General features: G+C 41.6%; 1 protein-coding gene across 2 annotated transcripts in view; it reads right to left on the bottom strand.

Annotated features, from left to right (window-relative positions):
- jade2 (jade family PHD finger 2) overlaps positions 1-20,771 on the bottom strand; it is a 161,006-nt gene that overhangs the window by 58,571 nt on the left and 81,664 nt on the right. For both annotated transcript variants that reach the window (XM_053440787.1, XM_053440786.1), the window contains exons 5-10: positions 17,322-17,458; positions 13,748-13,959; positions 11,764-11,931; positions 6,707-6,823; positions 3,657-4,163; positions 3,072-3,236 (exon numbers count right to left, since the gene is read on the bottom strand). In XM_053440787.1, the coding sequence (XP_053296762.1) occupies positions 3,072-3,236; positions 3,657-4,163; positions 6,707-6,823; positions 11,764-11,931; positions 13,748-13,959; positions 17,322-17,458 (1,306 nt within the window). The remainder of the gene's footprint in view (positions 1-3,071; positions 3,237-3,656; positions 4,164-6,706; positions 6,824-11,763; positions 11,932-13,747; positions 13,960-17,321; positions 17,459-20,771) is intronic.

Below are 20,771 nucleotides of genomic sequence, written 5' to 3'. Positions count from 1 at the left end.
GAAACCAATACCTGTAGAGAGTAGTGCTCCAACAAAATAAACAGAAATTCTAACTAATGAGCACCTACAGGATATAGTTAGTTCTTTTCATTTATTTGTCTGCATCCAGACACAAGGTCCATCCATCAATTATCTATACTGCTTTCCTTTTGAGAGGGCTGGAGCCGATCGCAGCTGACTCTGGGTACGAGATGGGGGAAATGGACTGAATACAGAGACAAACAATCATTCACTCTCACATTTGCACCTATGCTCAATTAAGGGTCTTTGGACTGGACCGGAGTACCTGCAGAAAACACTCGCAGACACGGGAAGAGCAAGGAAACTTCGCTGGGAGGCGACAGTGCTCACCACTCCATCACCGCGCTGCCCACCCAGATGAGGTCACGTAAATAAAAAGGCCAAAGCAGACACACGCAGATTGATGAAGTTACTTGTCTGGAGTGACTACCGGCTTTATGGGAACATTTGGTTACTCCATCATTTTAAATTAAGAGCCATTTTTTTTATCGACATGCAAAAGTCAAATTAACCCTGTATGAAGCAGATCTGTTGGTCTAATAAAAATTCCTCAAGTCCACAATTTTTTTTTAAACTGATGGTAAATGAGAAAAATGAAACCATTAAAATAAATTAAAATAGTCAAAAGTTGCAGGACAGTGGGTCATTAGGTTGATATACAACCACCAAATTGCCAAAATGTTGTCGTACCGTGAGCCAAAGCGATGCGAGCCAACTGCACAGTATCAAATCACGAGCCAAAGAAATGAAGGGAAAAAGCATTTAGGACACCAGATTATTAGGTTTATCTTCCAGTCTAGCGAAAGAAAACCCATTTCAGCCGGCTGTTACGAGGGTTTGCGGTGGAAACTGTTTCAACACTGGCTCTTTTTTGGGTAGATTTAGTATCAGAGCGAAGGTAAATAGTACAGGGTACCGTGGTTTTCAGATTGCGGTAACGATATTAAACGTTTGTCCAAACATAAGAAGCAGCATCGCTCGGGTTGCAGTCCATGTTTTGGCTGCGGGCTGTCATTCAGCTTCTGGACGGGAGGCTGCAGGGTCAAACAGAGGTTTTGAGAGCAGGGCTGCGGTGAATGCCGATCAACTATCAGAGCACTGCCAACATGAGCCTGCAGTGAGGTTATGGGCATGGGCAGAACCAGTCCAAGAAAACCCAGCTAGGAAATTTACATAGTGGTTTGCATTCAGCTGCCAAGTGCGAGCTACGATACCAACGGGTCTGATTGACATCAAAACTGTGCAGCCGCAGTTCATGTCCAGCCTGTGACACCGGTATCAACATGATGAATATAATCATTTATAACAATTTATGATCCGATGAAGTTTTCTCTCTGATACTTCACAGCTCTAGAATACAGAGTGCAATTCTAATTACATTTAGGCCTTTTCGTTTTTTTATTATCCAACTGTTTATACAGTCAATTGGTGAGGAGGGTCAATTACCACAAGGGTCAGAATAACAGTGGAACAAGTCATATCCACCTTGTGCACTATCCCCATATCTTTCACTCTACTGTGTCCACAGAAACAGCCTCAGTCAGATTTAGGAGTTTCTCATTGTCTTGCTTCTCCCACGTTAACAGTATGTCTATATTTTGTCCTGTGGTTTCTGTAGATTTCAACGAGTTAAACTTAAGACCTCTTAAGACCATGACGAATTCAATTTAAGACCCATGTCAAGTTTGACAGATGTGAAAGGATATCAGAGTCCTAAAATAAACGCACTTTCCCATAATTGAGGATAAGGGGATTAGAGAATGAGTAGAGAAGAATGTGTGGAGAATAACCCTTAAAATGCAACGATATCTTGCAAACTACAGACAGAGACAGCCAGAATACATACTCTTTCCCACAGCCAAGCTGAGCAATGACCGATCAGTTCCATGTTGGTTTTGTTGTAGTTTTATTTCAGCTTACTAATATCTGTATTGAGGAGATAGAAATACTACACACGGAGACAATACAAACTAGAAGGGCCCTGAGGAGAGTGCATTCCTCCACCAAAGCCCAGTAGTCCTCTTAGGAAAACCTCTTAATTCTCTGGATCCAGATTTTTGTTTGGATCTGCACCAAATTACACACTCAATAATAGCATACTCTTAAATATGCCAGACTTTTTCATCAAGATCCATTTATTAATCCCTGAGAAATCAAATAATGAATACAATGCTCATAATGTAAAAGGAAGTTAAAATAAATAAGCGGTGCGCTCCCTGATCCGTTTCATGGTAATGCTGCTAACTAACTGACAGATAAATGCAGATGAAAACAAACCCTCCTAGGCGGGGGTAAAATAAGGGCCAGTGAGTAGGTTAGGATCACAAAGGCTGCTCCTCCTGAAGACCTCAAACTATAGAGTCCCTGAGCTGCCGTCTCTCTGGGACCAATTTACAGACTCCAAATCAAAGCCGTCCTCTCAGTGACACAAACATTATCATCTTTTTGACTGGATAACTCCAGAACAGTGGCGCTCAGCAGGGGGCTCAAGAATCCCTAAACATACCCAGAGTCGCTCAGAACAAAAAGAGAGAAGTCAGTACCAATTATATTGTGATGATTCCTCCCACACTGCTCTACTACAGAGGTAACTTTTCACATCCAGAGGGACATAGATATTCAACTTCTGTGCTCTGGGTCATCTGAAGATGAATTTAAGATTTGTCCATGCCTTAGTCAGAGACCGAAAACCAAAACACTCCCGATGAGAACATCAAGAAATCAGATCTGAGAAATGTCCTAGATGTTTCTCTGTGTTCGGAATATATTTGTGTCGGGAGGATTTTAACATTAATTTTCAACAATGGGCTATGATTCACTCACTCACTATATCATTCAACATTTACATAACGCCTCCTTCCTTCGGGCTATTCATTAATTTCACATCAATATTCCAATAACAAAAAAATTCAACTAATTTAAATGATTCCTTCAATGATCGTCTTATCTTATATTCTTCAGTCTGAACATTGCACTGCATAAAGCAACAGGTTCTCACTGCCGTCAGACACACACACTTACACACAACCACTCACACATCTCGTACTCACCCTCTCCAGGTCTTGTCGGAGGTGGGTGAAGAGTTTGAGGCGTCTATACAGGACATCCTGCTCCTGCTGGGCCAGGTTGTCCACCTCGTCCCTCTTTAAGGTCACCAGAGGTCGATTACAGTTGGCCTTCCTCTTCAACTTCCAGAACTGATACAGGAAGTCCACCTTAAGGAACAAAGAAATCCCAGTTAGCAAAATGAAATGAGCAGTCAAAGTATCAATGTCTTAATCCAGAGTGATTATATAATGTGCATATAGCAAAAAATTAAACAAGGTGTAGTATAGTGTGAGCTGGGTTTGACTCTATCCCAAACCTTTAGACTCATTCAAAATATATATTGTACATTGAAAATACTACATAAAGAAAAAAATATGCTATTCACACTTTATTCTTCATTTTATTTATGATCATCTTACTGTAGTTGATTTTCATTCTTCTTTTGCTGTTTAACTATTACTATTATTACTATAATATGTATTCATGGTATTATATTTTACACCAACACCGATCATAAGTCCTTTAAATCAGGTTTTGTCAAATCGGGGAAGGTTCACCAGGAGATGAAATGATCTGGCTTAACGTACCTGGGCGATGGGCATTCCCAGGTTCTCAGCCACCTCCCTTGGGTCCACCAGTCGGTAGAACTCATCCTCCAGCTCCTGCAGCTTCTGTTTCCTCTGGCTCACTTTCTCTCTCTCCAGCTGTTCGCGCTCCGCTCGCTCCGCCGCCAACACAGAAACCGAAACCGGGAACAACACAGACCTCTGCTCCAGGTCACTGCATAAGTTTGGTTGGTGAGGCGGCTCCGGTCGGAGCTCAGTTCCGACGCCGGCGGTGACCCAGTCTGTTCTGGCTGTGCCGTGGGTTCCGTTGGTGGAGGAAATGGTGGTGTTGTGGTTGCCGTTGTTCACGCTGGTTGAAGTGGAGCAGATGCTTGTTGGTGCACCGCTGTTGCTGGCAGTGCAGCTGTGCTCCAGGCAGAAGGACTTGAAGCGCACCTCGTCGTTCTCGGCCAGGATGGTCCTCATCTCCAGGCCATGGTCAAAGGCGCACGTCACATGGAAGGCCACAATGCAGGAGGGCATGGAGCACTACAAACGGGAGGCGGAGAGGAAATACAATTAATATACAGGAACTTTTTATGAGAGGAAATATGAGAAGGAGGAAACGCAAGTATCACAAGAGCAAAAATGGCAAGAGGCTAAAGCTAGATGACGTGCCACAGCACCTTGGCATGAAGGCAGGGCAAGACGTTCTGCACATACCACACACACACACTGTAGGTACAGGGTTCTTGGCCTAAGTATCACGAAACCCTCCAAAATGTACAGCTCACATAGCAGAGACACACTTTTCAAGTTTTTGTCTGAACTGTCATTTTCGGTCCATTTCTTGTGTTATCGGAGGCACTTTAGCAGAAAGACAAGCCAAGTCACAACAAACACGGTTCTCCCCTTTCAGCTGACATTTCACTGACTTGGGATGTGTGTGTTTGTGTTTGTTTGTGTGTGTGTGTCTGTGTGACAACTATCCATTACAGGTCATACTAAGAGGTGAACTCCCACTGAGTCCCTCCAGGCATGGTGTGATTTTGTGTGTGTGTCTGGCGAGTAGATGCACGTTTGTAAAAGTGTGTGTGTGTGTGTTTGTGTGTGTGTATGTATGTGTGTGTGTGTTTATACGTGCACTGCCCTCTCCATTGTGTTGTCTATTAGCAATGTAACAAAAGACAGTGTTACAGTTTCATTTTCACAGCCAACCTCTCTATTTTCTGTCTCTCCCTTCCTCAGCTAAACTGATTTCTGCAACTTCAATTCTATAGCAATATATATTTACCAGCTTCTTTGATAACATTAAAGTCCTTTAAACTGTTTCAAATATTGTTTAAAAAAAGTAAAACTCGAATTGAAAAATTAACTTTTATTAAATTTAACTAAACGATAGTAAAAAAGCGTTGGAAGTGATACGCTTATCAAACAATGAAGGATTTTATTAACTCTGAATATTGTTTGGCAGAATTAAAGAACTTAAACTGACATGATTTGATGTGAGCAATTTGTCCAGCCCTTCTTATCCTGTCAAGTAGAAATCCTGAGGAATCATTGATTTTAAGTCTTGACAGCTCAGCTCAAATGTATCAGTGCAGATATCCTCCACATGGTTTTGGTGAAATTGGATGATCCTTGGATGGACTGAGAGCCTGAAAGCTGAGGAACATATATGATTTTGGCTGCTATATTAAATTTTTTCATATTAAAACCTTTGATTCTACTGCTCATCCGCAGGGATAGAAAAGGTGGTGATGGCTCTATTTACATTTTCAAAACTTTATTTTTCTCAGAAACCAACTTGGCTTAATCTCAAAGTCCTTTCATGCTTAACTTAGTGGGGTAAAGAGAAATGTGCAATGTAACGATTAAAATCCATAACATCCAGTTTCCTCCTTTTCATATCTGCTTCCACTCTACAAAGGGGAGTTTGAGATCAAATGTATCCTCTTGTTGCAGCTCTACATTAAAGCTTCTTTGTTAAGCATCTGGAGCCATTCATGCTTTAATGGCTGCACCATGTAAATCTGTTGCATATTTGGTAACTTCTGTAGCTACAGTTTTTGTACCTATGTCATAGCTGTGGGTATTTAAATCCAATGGGCTGTCATGTGCAGCTGAGATGAAAAAGACAAATTAAGCATGAAGATTAAGTATTTTCTTAATTAGCAGAGCGTGTCTCACTATCACTGACAACTACTGCACACAGACTGTGTCTCTATGAGTTTCAGCAGACGCAGTACAAGTCCCTCAGCCTGTGGACCGCTCTGGCTCTGGTAGATACACTTGTACAAACGTTCATATACATCAAGAATAAGGCACGCAAACACGCACCCATGCACGCACGCACACACACACACACACACGCACGCACGCACGCACGCACGCACACACACACACACACACACAACGTAGGAATTTAGGACTCCAGGTCACCTCGAGGGGACTGTTAACGCTGAGTGGTGTTCAGGCTAATAACTGTAAAGTGGGTTAGCTTTAGTATGTCAGCGGGGGTTTTGTTTGTGTACTCAGCAGCATGTTAAAGAAGTGCTGCTTTGAAACAGATCCGCCCACACACAGCAAGAGGATGAGAACTATGTTGATGTGTGTTGCTGAGAGTTTGTGGGTGTGCCTGTGAGGCTTTACTTCACAACATGTATCCCATCTTTCTGTGTGTAAGGATTGAGTGGGTTTGCAATTTGATGCCAATCTTAAAGTTCAACTTTGGCTGTTTTACATACAGTTAAAACTTTGATCAATAGTCTTCAAACTTTTTATTCTTCTGTCCACGATGTACAGCAAGCATGTATATGGCACGAGGTTTGGACAAAGATGTTTGAGGAAAGATGAGGAAAGTGAAAAAATGTGGAGGAATGAGGAGGCGTGAGTTGAAGTGAGTGTCTGTCTGGAGTGCAGGTGTGAAGCTTCCCCCTCTTGATTCATGACAGAGCTTCAGTCTGAAAGTGACTCACCATTTTTCATAATTTAAGACACTGGGGGTCACTTAATAACACTTTATGAGGCAAAGCAGATGCAGGGATGAGTGAGCGTGTGTGTGTCTCTGAGTGTGTGTAAGAGACACATACCTGTATGCAGGTTCCTGTGTGTTCTCGGCACAGGCTGCAGGACAGGGCCCAGCGGCTAGCAGGGATGTGGGACACCTTGGTAATGGGCTCCATCTTCTCTGGACAGCCTATACTCACCTATAGGGAACAGGTAACAAGGAGACATAAACAGATCTGATACAAAAACCAAAAGTCTTTTCAAAATAACATCTTCAAATTCCCATACATGAAAACTGAACCCACTTTAACCTCAAATATATTTAGTTTAAAAACTGTAAATAGTAAGTTTCTTATAAACAGTAAGTTCCCTGTTTTATTTGCAGAACTCAATTTACCAAACTGTTGTTGTATCTTTAGGTTTAAGACTGTTGATCCAACACAACAAGCAATTTGAAGAAACCATTTAACCATATTAAGGGGCTTTCCCACCTACATTGTTGGGTCCGGACCTTTTGGCTTTTCAACCGACCAAAATTTTGACTGACCCGAAGAGGACCAGAAGCAACACACAGGATTGCTTGTTGTCTTGTAGTCGCCTTTGACTACACTGAATTGGAACGACAAGGCTGTTAATTTAGCTTGTAGTAATACGATACAGATATTAAAGTGCCAACAAAATTAATGAAGTCAACCAGTTCATTAATTTTCATCATCCTAACAGGAAGATTACTATCGGCCGAATTAACAAAATGCCTGACTACAACTCAATCAATGTTGACTATAACTAGACACGTAGACCACGTAAGTGACAACAACACAATGTACACACATCATTCAAAACTCCCTAAAATACTATTTGAAACCAACATTAAGCAGATTCAATGAAAACAATGGAAGAAAGGCATGAACCTTGGTCCAGACTTTCAGGGGTGAAAATGCACCCGAACCTTTTTGTCGACCAAAAGTGATACAATTTTATTTGGTAGATGTGAAGCCAGATAGCATAGTTTCTCAGATTATAAGGCGGAGGTCTTGATTTTATTATTACATCTTTGGATAAGCATCAGATTCCATTTGACACAAAGTCAATCTTCTACTGAAAGACAATAATCAGCTTATTGCGGATGATTATTACTTGAGTGTGTTCGGGTTTCAGTGCCAGGATTCTGGAGAAGCACGTGTGTGTGATTGGAAGCAGAGCCGGAGCACATGTGCTCTCAAGACGTGATTGTGAAGCCCAGTGAGTGACTCACTCTCTCTGAGCAGTCTATTCACCACGACTTTGGCTCTGAAACCTCGTTTGCACCAAATATAACCAAAAAGTCACTGACCTGTGCCAACCAGCCATGCAGAATAGAGTGAAGAGCACTCACCACCAAAGTGCCATTTCTCTCCTTCCTTCCTCCTCTTTCCATTAACCACCCCACCTCTTTCTCATTCCCTCATCCTCACACTGCATTTGTGCCACGGCCCTCTCTTTCCTTGTCCTTCACACTTGAATTAACAAGCTGACGACTGATTTCTGCAGGTCGCACCCCTCCCCCTCCAACTCCACTTGTCCTTCTATTGGATTTTTATTTTCCTCCTCTTGTCTTCTCATCCACAGAACAAGCTCGCAGCCTCGGTGCTTTCTGTTATTATTGATGTCTTATGTGCAGCACACTGAACAGAGGCAGGGGTCAATTTTCACTCCACTGAAGATGTCAATAGGAAGTACAATACAGACAATGATTCCACCGTCAATGTTCACTTTACTTTGACGGCTGATGAGAGAACCGAAAGATGGTGAAAAGGATTCCTGGGGTTTGGATGGTGTAGTTAATTGATTGGACTGTTACCATGATGACCACACACACACACACCCACAAACACCCACACACACATTCACTCACTCACTCATAAACGTCCATGTGGTAGGAGTGTGTGTCCAGTTGTGTGTGTGAGTGTTTAGGCACATGCCCTTAAATATGCTCATTCCACAAATATAACAACTTGGCCCAATTAGTTCACGTTTACAATTTGAAATCACAAGCTCCTTTAACACAGCCTGTTCAAGGTGAAATGTTTTTCTGCCTTGACGTTCCGTATGAACGATACCGACATGGAATGTTGTTCCGCTTTTTTGCAGCTGAGGTCAAATCCGTGTCTATGTAAAAGGGGGAGCTGGAACGACGGGACACCAGTGATGTTGTGTTATACGTCACGCTCCTGCCATTTAAAATAACACATGCTACCAGCAATATGCCATCTTGTTCAGTTCCGGTTAAAGGCGGCATAAAGAGGGGCCTCATTAAAGGCAATATGGTGAGGGCTCTGTACGAAAAAGAAGCTTCAGTGTTCAATGAAAAGTCATTTTTAAAGAGGGTCCTAAGTTTTTGAATGTGTGCGTGTGCACGTCTAGTGAAAAATCATTTAAAGAGAAACCCATCTCAAGGGGCTGAAGGCAGAGGGCAAAGGGAAGCTACACACAAGGCACAGCAGGGGGGCTGTTTCGTTTGAAGGCTGGGTGGTGTGTTCACACACACCCACCCACACACAGACACACACACGCACACGCACACAATCTGGCACCCTATGAATGACACACACCCTTTTCTGGAAATCTCCACTGAAATTTCTGTGTGGTTTCATTTGTGCACTGCTATTAAGCTCTTGCAAACACACATCAGAGTGTATGTAGGGCACACACTAACTCACACGCAGCACAGACATGCAAATGATCTTTCTTACCTCCGTGGGCGGAAGAGAAAACAAAAGCGAACTGAGCTACGAAAACAATTAGCCCAATCAAGGGTGACAGAAGGCAATTAGAAGTAAAAGGTTTGAGGTGCCAAAAAGCCAATCCACTGCTGAGAAATCTGCTGGTTGAGCGCGCGGCTGAATAGGCTGAAGACACATGACTGACAGTCTTTAACGATTTAAAGGTGCGCAAGGTGTGAAGCAACATACCTGAAACAAAAACGTCTGCTTTGTGACCATTTGGGGCTTTCAGAGGAGAGTGGAGGTATCATGGAGACACCTGAGGTCTAAATGAACAGCTGCTTCTCTGCACGCCTGAGAGGTTTCCTCTTGAATCAATTGACATTATCTCCAGACGGTTAAATGCGAAATCTTGAGTGAAGAAACTACATGAAGAGTGTTTGAAGGACTTATTTGAAACAAAGAACAAAACCTGCAGATAAAAAAAAACCACACAGTGGAACCTGATTCAGGCTGATTCCACCGTAAAGGCTCATTTATGCCTTTATGTAGAAAAAGAAATCCGCCTGCTTCAAACGATTTGTTTCAACATAGCTACATATTCAAGTCAAACGGAAGTCAATTCATTCCTAAGGCAACCTCTCTGATCTTCGATGTGCTGCAAAACTCTTCCCCTCTTGTATTTTTCAGCAGGAATTTGACTCTATGTACAATGGAAAATTATAACTATTGCGGTGGATTTCGGACAGACCGCAGGTGTCATCACAAAAAACGACAAGTTAAATGGCTATTTCATTCAATAATTCATTCAGTTGTTGGAAGTTGTTGATAGTCAAACTGTGTAATTGTGTAGTTAAATATAAACTTGTTCAGCCAGTTTAACACAATGTGATGTGGATAATGTTATCTTGAATATATTTGGAAGGGTTCATTATCACATTCATACCTAGTCAGAAACAAATGATTTTCCGTATATTAAACACAAGGTGGCGGAGTCCATATATGAAACAGAATTAGGCGCAACTGTCACTGCCCACACAATATCCGTCCATTATCTTAGCATAGTTGTCTAGCCATATGTCCACTAGAGGGCAGCACATGGTCAGGAGTTTCTGAAAACAACAAATATGGCGACGGTGGAGAAGGTTTTGATATATGTACGTCTTACGAGGCAAAAGCGGCCACGAAGTTAACAGCGGTTGTCCAACTTACAAACTAGCAGAGTATTAAGTCACATAGAACTTCAAATCCCCTCTATAGTTATTTTCTTTGTACACCATGACAATACTGGTGCTGATTTCAATGTGGTGATTACATCTGAAAATCCTGGCTTTGCATTAGTAGAAACACAAATGTTGTTGACTTTCCATTGATTCTTTTGCTCAGACAGCACAAACGTTTTCTACCACCCCTCAATGGAACAGTGCATGAATCCATTACATGCACGAGGCACAACACAGTTTATTTGTTCTCATGTTTACATGCTTACAGGATGTTTGCCAAGCTAAGTAATTGCCCATCGACGAGGCCGCAATCATTGTTAAATCGTCCATCGCGGAGATCTGCACTGCTGGGATATTCTTTTTACATCCTCACTGAGAAGAGATTTTCATTCTCTCTTTAGCCTCATAAAGATCTAAGAAAAGATTAAGGTCTTCAGAAAATCCTGAGGGCCGAGTTACGGCACGTTTCGGTCTTGAAAATGCTGGGAAAGAAAACTGCCCCAGAAAGAGTGTGTGTGTGCAGCGAGGCTAAGCACATTCGGAGATGGACGTATTCTTCCTTGATGAAGAGAAAAAGGCAAAGTGAAGTAGAAGTCAAAATAAGCTGTGTGTGTGTTTGTGTGTGTGTGTCTTCATCGCGGCGTGTTTAACACCCCAAAGTCTCTCAGGTCCTTTTAGATGGTTTCGTTTTCCATTTCTTTCATGGCGTCAACATCTCATTCAAGAGTGACTTGTTTACATACTTGTTTTTACACACACACACAGCACCAAGGACATGTTTATGTATTTGCTGACTCACCGGCCACTGAGCAGATGTGGGATAGATGGATGTTTGCAGCGATGACTGCAGCTGTACGCACTCATGCAGATTAAACAACGGGGCCACTCTGCACCAATATTCGACACTCATATTTTAATGAGGAGGCAGAGATACATGTTTTTTTTCCCATCAATGGTGGCATTAAGTGCGGCAACGAGACGTCTTGATTCCCGAGTGTGACTGAGAAGCTGAGATGCATCTACAGCTGAATGATTACACTTTGAGTTACTGATGCTCCCACTGGCCCTGCTTTGATGAGAAGCTTCAAGTTTGGCCCCGACTATGGTATATATGCTTGGAAGTGAAATCGTGAATCCGATGTTGATTACCGACTGATTGCAAAAGATGAATCTCCATTAGTGTGTTTGGATCTTGAGTTTTCCCGCGGGTCTCACCTCAGGGATCCATAAGGCACAGCTGACGTGGACCCACTTGGTTCCACTGCGGGTGGGCTTGAGGGCCCCCCCTCTCTTGGGGCAGAGCAGACATTTGGGCTGGACACCCAGAGCGCAGGTCCGACACAGCCAGTTCCCCTGGGGTACCTTAAGGATGCCATAACATGCCTGGGATGGGAGGAGAGAGATGGTTGCACTTTACACATACTGGCAGTCAGTTGTTATTTACTTTGGTCAGAGCAGGACTTGCTGTTTCATAACTCTTTGCTGTTGTTTCATATTAACATGTAGAATTGATCTTCTGATGTAACCAATGGCAAGAAAGCAAATAAGTGTATTTTTGAAAATGTCAAATATTATTCTGACAGTTTGTGCATTAGAGGATGGACAATTGTCATAGCAAGTGAAGCACAATATTATAATACCATACAAGCAGTTTTGTATTCTGAATAAACTTAATCTAAAATAGTGGGTGGTTTTCATCAAGGCTGTGATTTGCTTTATTTGAGTACACTTGAAAATAAAATTGCAGTAATTAGACATTTATTTTAGATCTAATAGTGTCAATGTTAAATGTGTTCTCCTTTTTGATCTAACCTTACTTTATTTGGTTAAAGGTATCTTAGCAATATAAAATTACTGCAAAGAAAATCCGGAAGATCATACATTCACAATTGACAGATCCAAAAACATCCTTCCTTGTTCCAGGTTCACTTTTGCCAAACTCTCAGCGCTTTAAACTGTTCTTCCAACCAGAATGGCATAAACCTGGTGAAGGGAGATGTTATCAAAACGCCTCTCGGTTTTGTTTTAAATAACACAGCAGGTTATTGTATCATCTGCACTCAACCCATTTCCACTTTCACTGATAATGAGGTGCAGTCCCTCAGGATCAGAAGGAGAGATGATATTGTTGTCGGATGTGATTTAATCCTAAAATGTCTGAAAGTGGCTCTTCTGAGGTGAGTGAGTCATTCTACATGCTCCTGGTGCTCAATCACGATTCCACAGAAGACAGGACGTCACATGTGATACAGCTGAGGAGCTAGAATCAGATACAGGAAATTAGGAAAGTTAAGTAGGGAAAACCCAGAATTGTGTCATGGTGACAGCAGCAACAATCAGATGTTGATGATTCCGTCTTCATCAAACACCATTACAGCTTTTTTTTGTTCAAACACAGCACTTCAGTCAGTGAGGCCCTTTTTTTATCTAAACAACAGAGAGAGAGGCAGCACTGTGTTATCTACAAAGATAATAATGTTACTTTGTAAGAGCGAGAATGGATCTCACTGCTTGTTACCATCACATCCATAGAAACCTCTTCTTTCTACATGCGTTCACTTGGTTCCCTCAGTTTGTCTGCATTTGATATATAAATACATTTGACCTTAAAAGTAATAAAAATACCTGTCTTTTAATCATGCCTTTGATGCTCTTAATAATTACCCAAACAACTATTTATTAAAAAATGTATGTAAAACTTTAAACTATAGATAATACTTCCTGTTACATGTAATTAGCAGCTTTTTGTATTTTTCTTCATTGCAAGTGATCTTTTCGGCGACAGACAAACTTGAGATTAAGTCTATTTCCATCAAGTGCATGATGACACTGAAGGTGTGTTAGTGCCAATGTGAGAGACAGAATGATTAACACTCTGTCAATGTAATAAACACGGCAGAGCTCCCTGAAGCCTCAGGTTGTCACAGGCCCCATTTGTGGGACTATTACTGTAAGTAGTGAAGCTGGGGGAGAGAAAAGTGAGGTCATATAAAGCAGCTCTCAATAAAACAGCTGAATCTCGCCTTCGAACTGGATTTTGCAGCTTTCTATTTATGATTTCGGCCCTTTTAGCTTTTCTTCTGTAAGTGTGACTCTTATTCTGAAAAAGAAAAGTTGGAGAAAAAACATACTTACAAGCCCCCGGACAAAGACGAGGGCTTGAACAGAGATACAGTAAGAACCAACGAGTGCCTGATACCTGATGCACGCAGACGTTGCACTTGTCGCAGAAGACCATCTCGTTGCCGTCCTCTCCCTCCGGCGAGCGGCAGACGTCGCACACCACGTCCTCGTCGTACTCGATGCCCAGGCCTTCCTCCGTCTCGATGGCCTGCTGCATTTTCTCCGCGCAAGCGCTCTCCAGCTCCACCAGCACACACTCCATCGTCAGCTCGTCCAGCTCGGGTAAGGCTGGAAGGAAGTAAACAGGATGTAGAAACTGATTATGTTTATTCGATAATTCCTTGAAAGAGTGAAAACCAATTGACTCTGTTGAGGCAGAGGAGGCGGGGGAGACTGATTCGTGGAGATGTTTAGTGGACTGATATTACGAGTGTATAAAACTCAACTCAATACAAATCTGGGTCTAGTGAATTGAAATGTGGTCCCTTAAGGGAACTGTTGGGCCTGGGCCGAGGAATCTGCTCTGTGTGCGATTCTAGTTGCTTGTGAGACGCACACTCTCTTGAGTGAGATTAATATTTGAGAAAATACAAAGCCTGTACAAAGTTTTCACAACTAAGAGCTAGAGGTGCAGGGTCAACACTCTTTTACTTCTATTATCGACAAGAACAACAGTTAGAAACAGCTGCTCTCAGGAAACTCTTAATTCCAGTTTCTCACAGCTAAATTGAAATGCACACTCGCTTTCCTTTGCATCTACACATCACAAGGTCACTTTCGGTTTCTGTGGAGCCAGTTCAAGATGGAATGTGCCGCAAAATGTGATGCAGGATGTGGGAGGATGCTGATTTTCAGTCGACTCTTTGCAAATCAGAGAAAAGCAGATGCACGCTTCGTTCATGGTCCCTAAAAGTCCATTTGCTATCAAAGTCAAAAGCGGTTATATTTGCTGCCGTGCCCTTCTTGCCCACAGCTCACTTAACCATGCCAGTGTGCGTGTCGGCATTGGCATCAGTATTCATGCTCCATCTGCATCTCACAGTAATGCCTTGCTCTAAGGCAGGTTAATAGTTGATGAAAATTCACTGGCAAATGTACAATTTTAAAAAGAGAAAGAAAGTTTTTCCAGGATGGTGCTGTGTATTATTATCTCATTACATGCAATGAGATTACAGTGATGACACAAAATGGTAAACAACTGTCAGGCTTTACATTCAGTGTGAGATCTTTGTATGAAATTACCCAGAGATTTGTAATATGCCCCAAACTGTGAATGCAAATGAAGAAAAATCTTATTACAGCCAGTAGAGTCAGGTAATTAACTTGCTCAGCCACAGTCTCTTATAAGAACATTAGGGGAAAGGTGACCATTTCAGGATGCAGCATTTTTATTATTATGTGCCTGAACCCTTCATAGAGCGATGAAGAAACTGCTGCTGTCCTGGATTCTGTCAATTAGTATTTATAGATGTGTTTGAAGGATCTTTGTTTGTCTTAAGCAGAGCTGAGCATCCTGTGTGTCTGTTATTTACTCCCCTCCATTCCTTACTACCCAAAAACTAAAAGTAAATAAACGAAGTATCCACTGATTCTTGCTTGTTATTGCCAACCCGCATTGTGTTACCAGAGTTTAACTTGAAGTCTGAACCAGGACATCATGTCTTTGTCTCATTTTGTGTGAGTTTGTTCTGGTAAGTTCTGTGTGAAATGGGGCACCTTTCATACCAGTTACCTTGGTTCACACTAAACTAGCATTATATTCTTTTAATATGAAAAGTTAAAACTCCTTTTTGAAACCCGCAGAGAAAAGAGAAGCAGAGTAAGAATTAACCTGCTGTGACATTTACATCGGGAAGTGAACACACACAGGAGGGAGCAAAGCAACAACATTATTCATAAATGACTTGAGAGTGTGTGTGTGTGCGTGTGTGTTCTTCCTGTACAGGGAACTATGTGTACTTTCAGAGCATTTGTTGTACATCTATCCTCTGTGTATTTCTCCATGTTTGTTAATGCAAATACGGGTTCAAAAGTGTGGGTGTATCCAGGTACATGACTGCACTTATCCATTTGAGTCTACGGTAACAGAGCATCCCACAAGAGTGCATGCGTGCACACAGGAACTGATTTGTTTTTAATAATATCGTGTGACTTAATATTCTGCACAATGTCCATGCCTTCTGTGCCTTTGATCACTTTTCTGATTTATATAACTCATTTTACTGAATGCGTCTAAATACCTGATCAGCATTTTGTGTCACTGTAACCGCCTGGTTTTTCGCTGTTTCCTCTAAGCTGAATATCTCAAAATCAAATTAATTCCACCTTTAAACCCAATTGTGAAAATAGTTTGGATAATTAAAGCTACTGCAGGTTTAGTTTGAACACTCCAGTTCTATGATGGGTCCAGAGCCCTACAGCCTCGGCCTGCAGAACCAGTCAACAATCTGTTGTTTGTTCGGTCTAGCACTAAAGGTTATGAGAAGCAGCGAGTGTGTGTATTTGTGTGTGTGACTGATATTTTAAGGGGCGTGTGTCCCAGGAATAAGGCCTGAAACCCCAGCGGGGCTTTATAAACACAATTACTACACTTTATCTGAGGAGCCGATCAGATATTGAATAAAGTGGTGGAGATAGGAGAGATGTTCAGGGTCGGCAGTTGTCACCATGGCAAAATAAAAGGAGGGGAGAAAGTGGAGAAGGACATCAACAGAGAAAGCAGATAGCTACAAATAAGGACATGATGGAAAAACAAAAGCAAGGACAAGGAAGAAGATGTGATGGTACTAATCAAATATTCAAAGAATATTCAAGTTTGTGTTTTCTGTGACTGAGAGAACGTTAACATTTAAGAAAAACCTAAAGAAAAAAGGGCGTATTGAATTAAGGTTTGAGTCGACATGGAAAATCAGCTAACACACGAATAAGCTAAAATGAAAAATAACATTCTCAAATACATATCATGTGTTGCTTTCATTCCTCTTTGATATAAAATGATGGCATTGAGGTCACTTAATATGAACTTAATTCTTATCAATCTCCTTTCTCAAAAAGTAAAAAATAAAGATACTAATATCTCTTCATTCTTAATAATACTGTAAATGTTTCCATCACTGCTGGTGTCTTTGTGCTACAATGTTTCTATCACTAGGTCCTGAACTGTTTAAAGGAAAAAAACAAACCACCCACAGCAAAACAATTGAACATTTGTAACTTGTTCTCTGACTTTTCAATCGTCTAAATAATTGATGGATTGTTCATAATAAAAAAATGTGGTTACAGCCCAGGGATATGAATTTCACACAGCACAGTGTGAGGTATGTTTTCCCTTTAAATCACATGTAGTTCTGTTGGCGAAACATATCAATTTAACAACAGTAGAGAGCATACCTCCACAAAGGCCCAATCCCCTTAAATTCAATTAAGCTGCAACACCAACTTGTACAACCTCAATGATACCAATCCCTTTAAATATGTCTTGTGTTTAATCTCCATCCTTGCATTTGGGAAATAGGTGAAAATGTATCAATGATCTGCCCCTGGATCCTCAGCAGAACCAAAGTGTAATGGTTTCTTCCGTGACGCAAACCATATCCTTCCACCAGGTTAGTTAGGAGGCACGGTTTTTTTGTGAGTCTATTTGCGCTCACCCATCTGTCTGAACTCTTGGTTGACCAGCTCCAGCCAGGCGACGTCCAGATCGTCCAGGTCGTAGCAGCTGTAGTGCTGAGCTGGAGTGGGAGTGTCCCCGTCCTGTCCGTCGCCACTCGTCGACTCCCGCGGCGACCTGCATCAAACACAGAGGTGCACACAGAAAGTTTCAGCATGTAGTCAGGAAACACGACAGCCAATTATTTTTTAACGCTTATTCACGAGGGGGTCTTTCATATGATGTTTAAATGTGAACTAAATATTAACCAATCAAATTCCTCCCTGTAAGCTGCGCATGTACTGCTCATGAAAACCGACATGACTGGAACTGAACCTCTGTCTAACAGTCAGGTCCTGACCTCAAGGTCCAGAGAGACTGAATCCCACTTTGACGGGTGTCACACACAAAAAGAAAGGGCGAAAAAAAGGGAAGCCATCGAAACAACGACAACTCAAGTGGTTGTAGGCAGCAGTGACAGGAAGTTCCTCGAGGCAGCGTCTGGTCTCATGAGCCTCGAGCCTGAATGTCTCTCTAACAACAACAGCAGGAAACGGGGTCAGGAACCGTGCTCAACCCACAGGGAGCCAATAAAAAGACACACACGCACACACACACACTCGTCTCCGCGACTTCAGAGGACATTACATTGACTGACATTGATTTCTCGCACACTGAGCCATAGTTACTACTTACCTAACTTAAAGCTAACCTTAACCTAACTTAACCTTAAATCATGTCTTCAACTTGATGACTGATTTAATGATTTACTCTATGGGGAAACCAATAGCAGAACACACACACACATACACACATGCATGCTGTAACACAAAACAACAAGCAGGGCCAAATGAAACACACACAAATGCCATCAGGCAGAGAGAGACCATATCCGAGAGATACTGACAAACAATGCACATACTCACTCACTCTCTCACACACACACACACACACACATATATATAGACACAGCTATTATTCACACACTTGCCTGGTACAGTCATGACCTTTGTGTGAAAAGGTGAAGCGCGTCAGTGATCACAACAACAAAACACAACAACCTTTTCGCTCCCGTCTTCGCCGCCTCATTATCATAGCGCTCAGTTATTACCATCATCCTCTGTCACTGCCGTCGCTCTCACATCAAGGAGCAGTCTGATCATCATCCTCCTCCTCATCATCATCATCATCATCATCATTATCCTCCCCATTATCATCACCAGGACCGCTGTCATCATCACAACAGCTGCCACAGTTTAATTCAGTAATCTTCACTTACAGTGACATTTTACACGTGTTGTGAACAAGCATCATTACAATTAAATTAAATAAACAACAAAAATCAATTATTGTTATTGATAACCTGAATCAGATGCAGAATAAAACAAAAGCAAGAGTTTGAAAGCAGCAGATTCCTAAACTTCAAATATTGTGGATTGAAATCAGGGCTGGCACGTGAGCGGTCACATCACTTGAGCAGCAGGTCCCAGGTTCAACTCTAGACCAGCAGGACCATTTACTGCAAGTCATGCCCTTTTGTCTCTAACTCCGTTTCCTGTCCCCTTTCACTGTCACCATTTGATAAAGAAAAGGCTTAAAATATAAATGCAAAAACTAGAATCTTAATTTGAAAGAATAGATTGGGAATGTGCTCTCATCGCTCATTGATCCATCACTTCATCTCTGTCTTTAATTTTGCTTCCTGAGATGTTTGTCTGATAGGTAAAGCATGTTAAAGACAAACAACCTGTCGTCTGTGGTTTCCTTTGACTGTGCAGATGCTCTGCAAAAACCCAGGATTGTTCCATTTCCAGATCATTTAATGTCATCATCCTGCTAATGTGTACATCAGTGATCAATAGCATTTTCACAGCTGATACTGCATCCATTAGTCTAATAAGGACCACAGAGCTGATCCATTCCTGGCAGCAAAAACAGCCAATTTAGAATGTGCGGGATCAATTGATGCTAAAGTGTGATTATTAATACATCTACAAGTCTACAATTTGTCTGTGACGATGACAATGAGGCAGAAAACTGAAACTGTTTTGCTATCAGGCTGTTATCTGATACTGGACCAACAGGCCTGGCCATTCAACTGGAAGAGGAGAAATGAGAGAGACAAAGACACAAAGAAAGAAACACACACACACACACACACACACACACACACACACACACACACACACACACACACACACACACACACACACACACACACACACACACACACACACACACACACACACACACACACACACACACACACACAGGTAGAGTAGGTTTCATACAGGAGACACTGGGCAGGCTGTTTCTATTATGTAATTTTAAGAGCAACTCAAGGGTCTGGTTACATTGGAGGCTGGTGAGGCTGCTGATATTCTATAGTTACGGCTTTTGTCAACAAATCCTGTAAAAAGAACAAAAAAACAAAAGTGCGAAAGTGCATCTCGGCCTCTGTCTGTGTCCCCAGGCCCTTACTGAAGTTCATATCTCTCTAAATTATGAAGAATATATGAAATTTCATTTGCAATAAAAAGTTGTTTATAAAACTTTTCAGGTCTCTTACAAAAAAATGACAAAATATTACATGTATATAATAATTATATTAACAATAATAAGTACATGAAGCTAATTATAGGTTATAACATAATACAAACTCCAGATAGGGAGTCAGGTGTATAATAAACTCATCATAGTGCTGATGGATTTTATGATATTCTTTACTCTAGCTTTGCTTATTCTAATACGGAGCTTTAATATATTTAGTTTGTTTGGCCCCCAGCTGGGACTGGCAGGATTTAATTGCTTTAGCAACGTGGAGATATAAATTTGAGGCCAAAAACAAGATCATAAAAAAATCAGGGGAGCAGATAACATTTAAACACTGAGCAAACAGTACCAGTGCCGAACGGAAAACCTGTCTAAACTAAAGTCTGAAGTCAAATTGTGAAACATGTTATGTAAATGTTTTTCCTGACATTCAGATCTGTGGTATCGTATCTCTCTCAGTGTCTGAGGTGATATCCGAGTTGAGGCAGAGGAGACGTAATAATGTCATAATAACGTCAAGTCGTCCCATCTAACAGGACGTGAGTCAGTGGGGGTCAAAGTACAAAGTGTTCTTCACAGTATGGTCAGTGTCATGTATCTCATAAACACACACAAACACACGAACACACGCACAAACACACATTGCAGTTACATAATGTCAGTAAACAAAACCATGTGGGAACAGTCTCACGTTGTCCCGGCTTTATCATGACAACAAAGACATAGATGAGGAGTCATCTGTCAATACTGAGACAATCGCGGTTTCACATGAAGCTGTAAATTTATGTTTACTCTTTTCATGGGGTTAAAATCAATCCATAGAAGTCCTAGTCCTTTAAACTTGTCACACATGCAGGAGATTCATGAATGCACAAGCCACTAATTTATTAAAGCAGAT

The sequence above is a fragment of the Pleuronectes platessa genome, chromosome 15 (genome assembly GCF_947347685.1).
Source record: "Pleuronectes platessa chromosome 15, fPlePla1.1, whole genome shotgun sequence".
Classification (NCBI taxonomy): domain Eukaryota; kingdom Metazoa; phylum Chordata; class Actinopteri; order Pleuronectiformes; family Pleuronectidae; genus Pleuronectes; species Pleuronectes platessa.
This window is presented reverse-complemented; position numbering and strand designations above follow the sequence as displayed.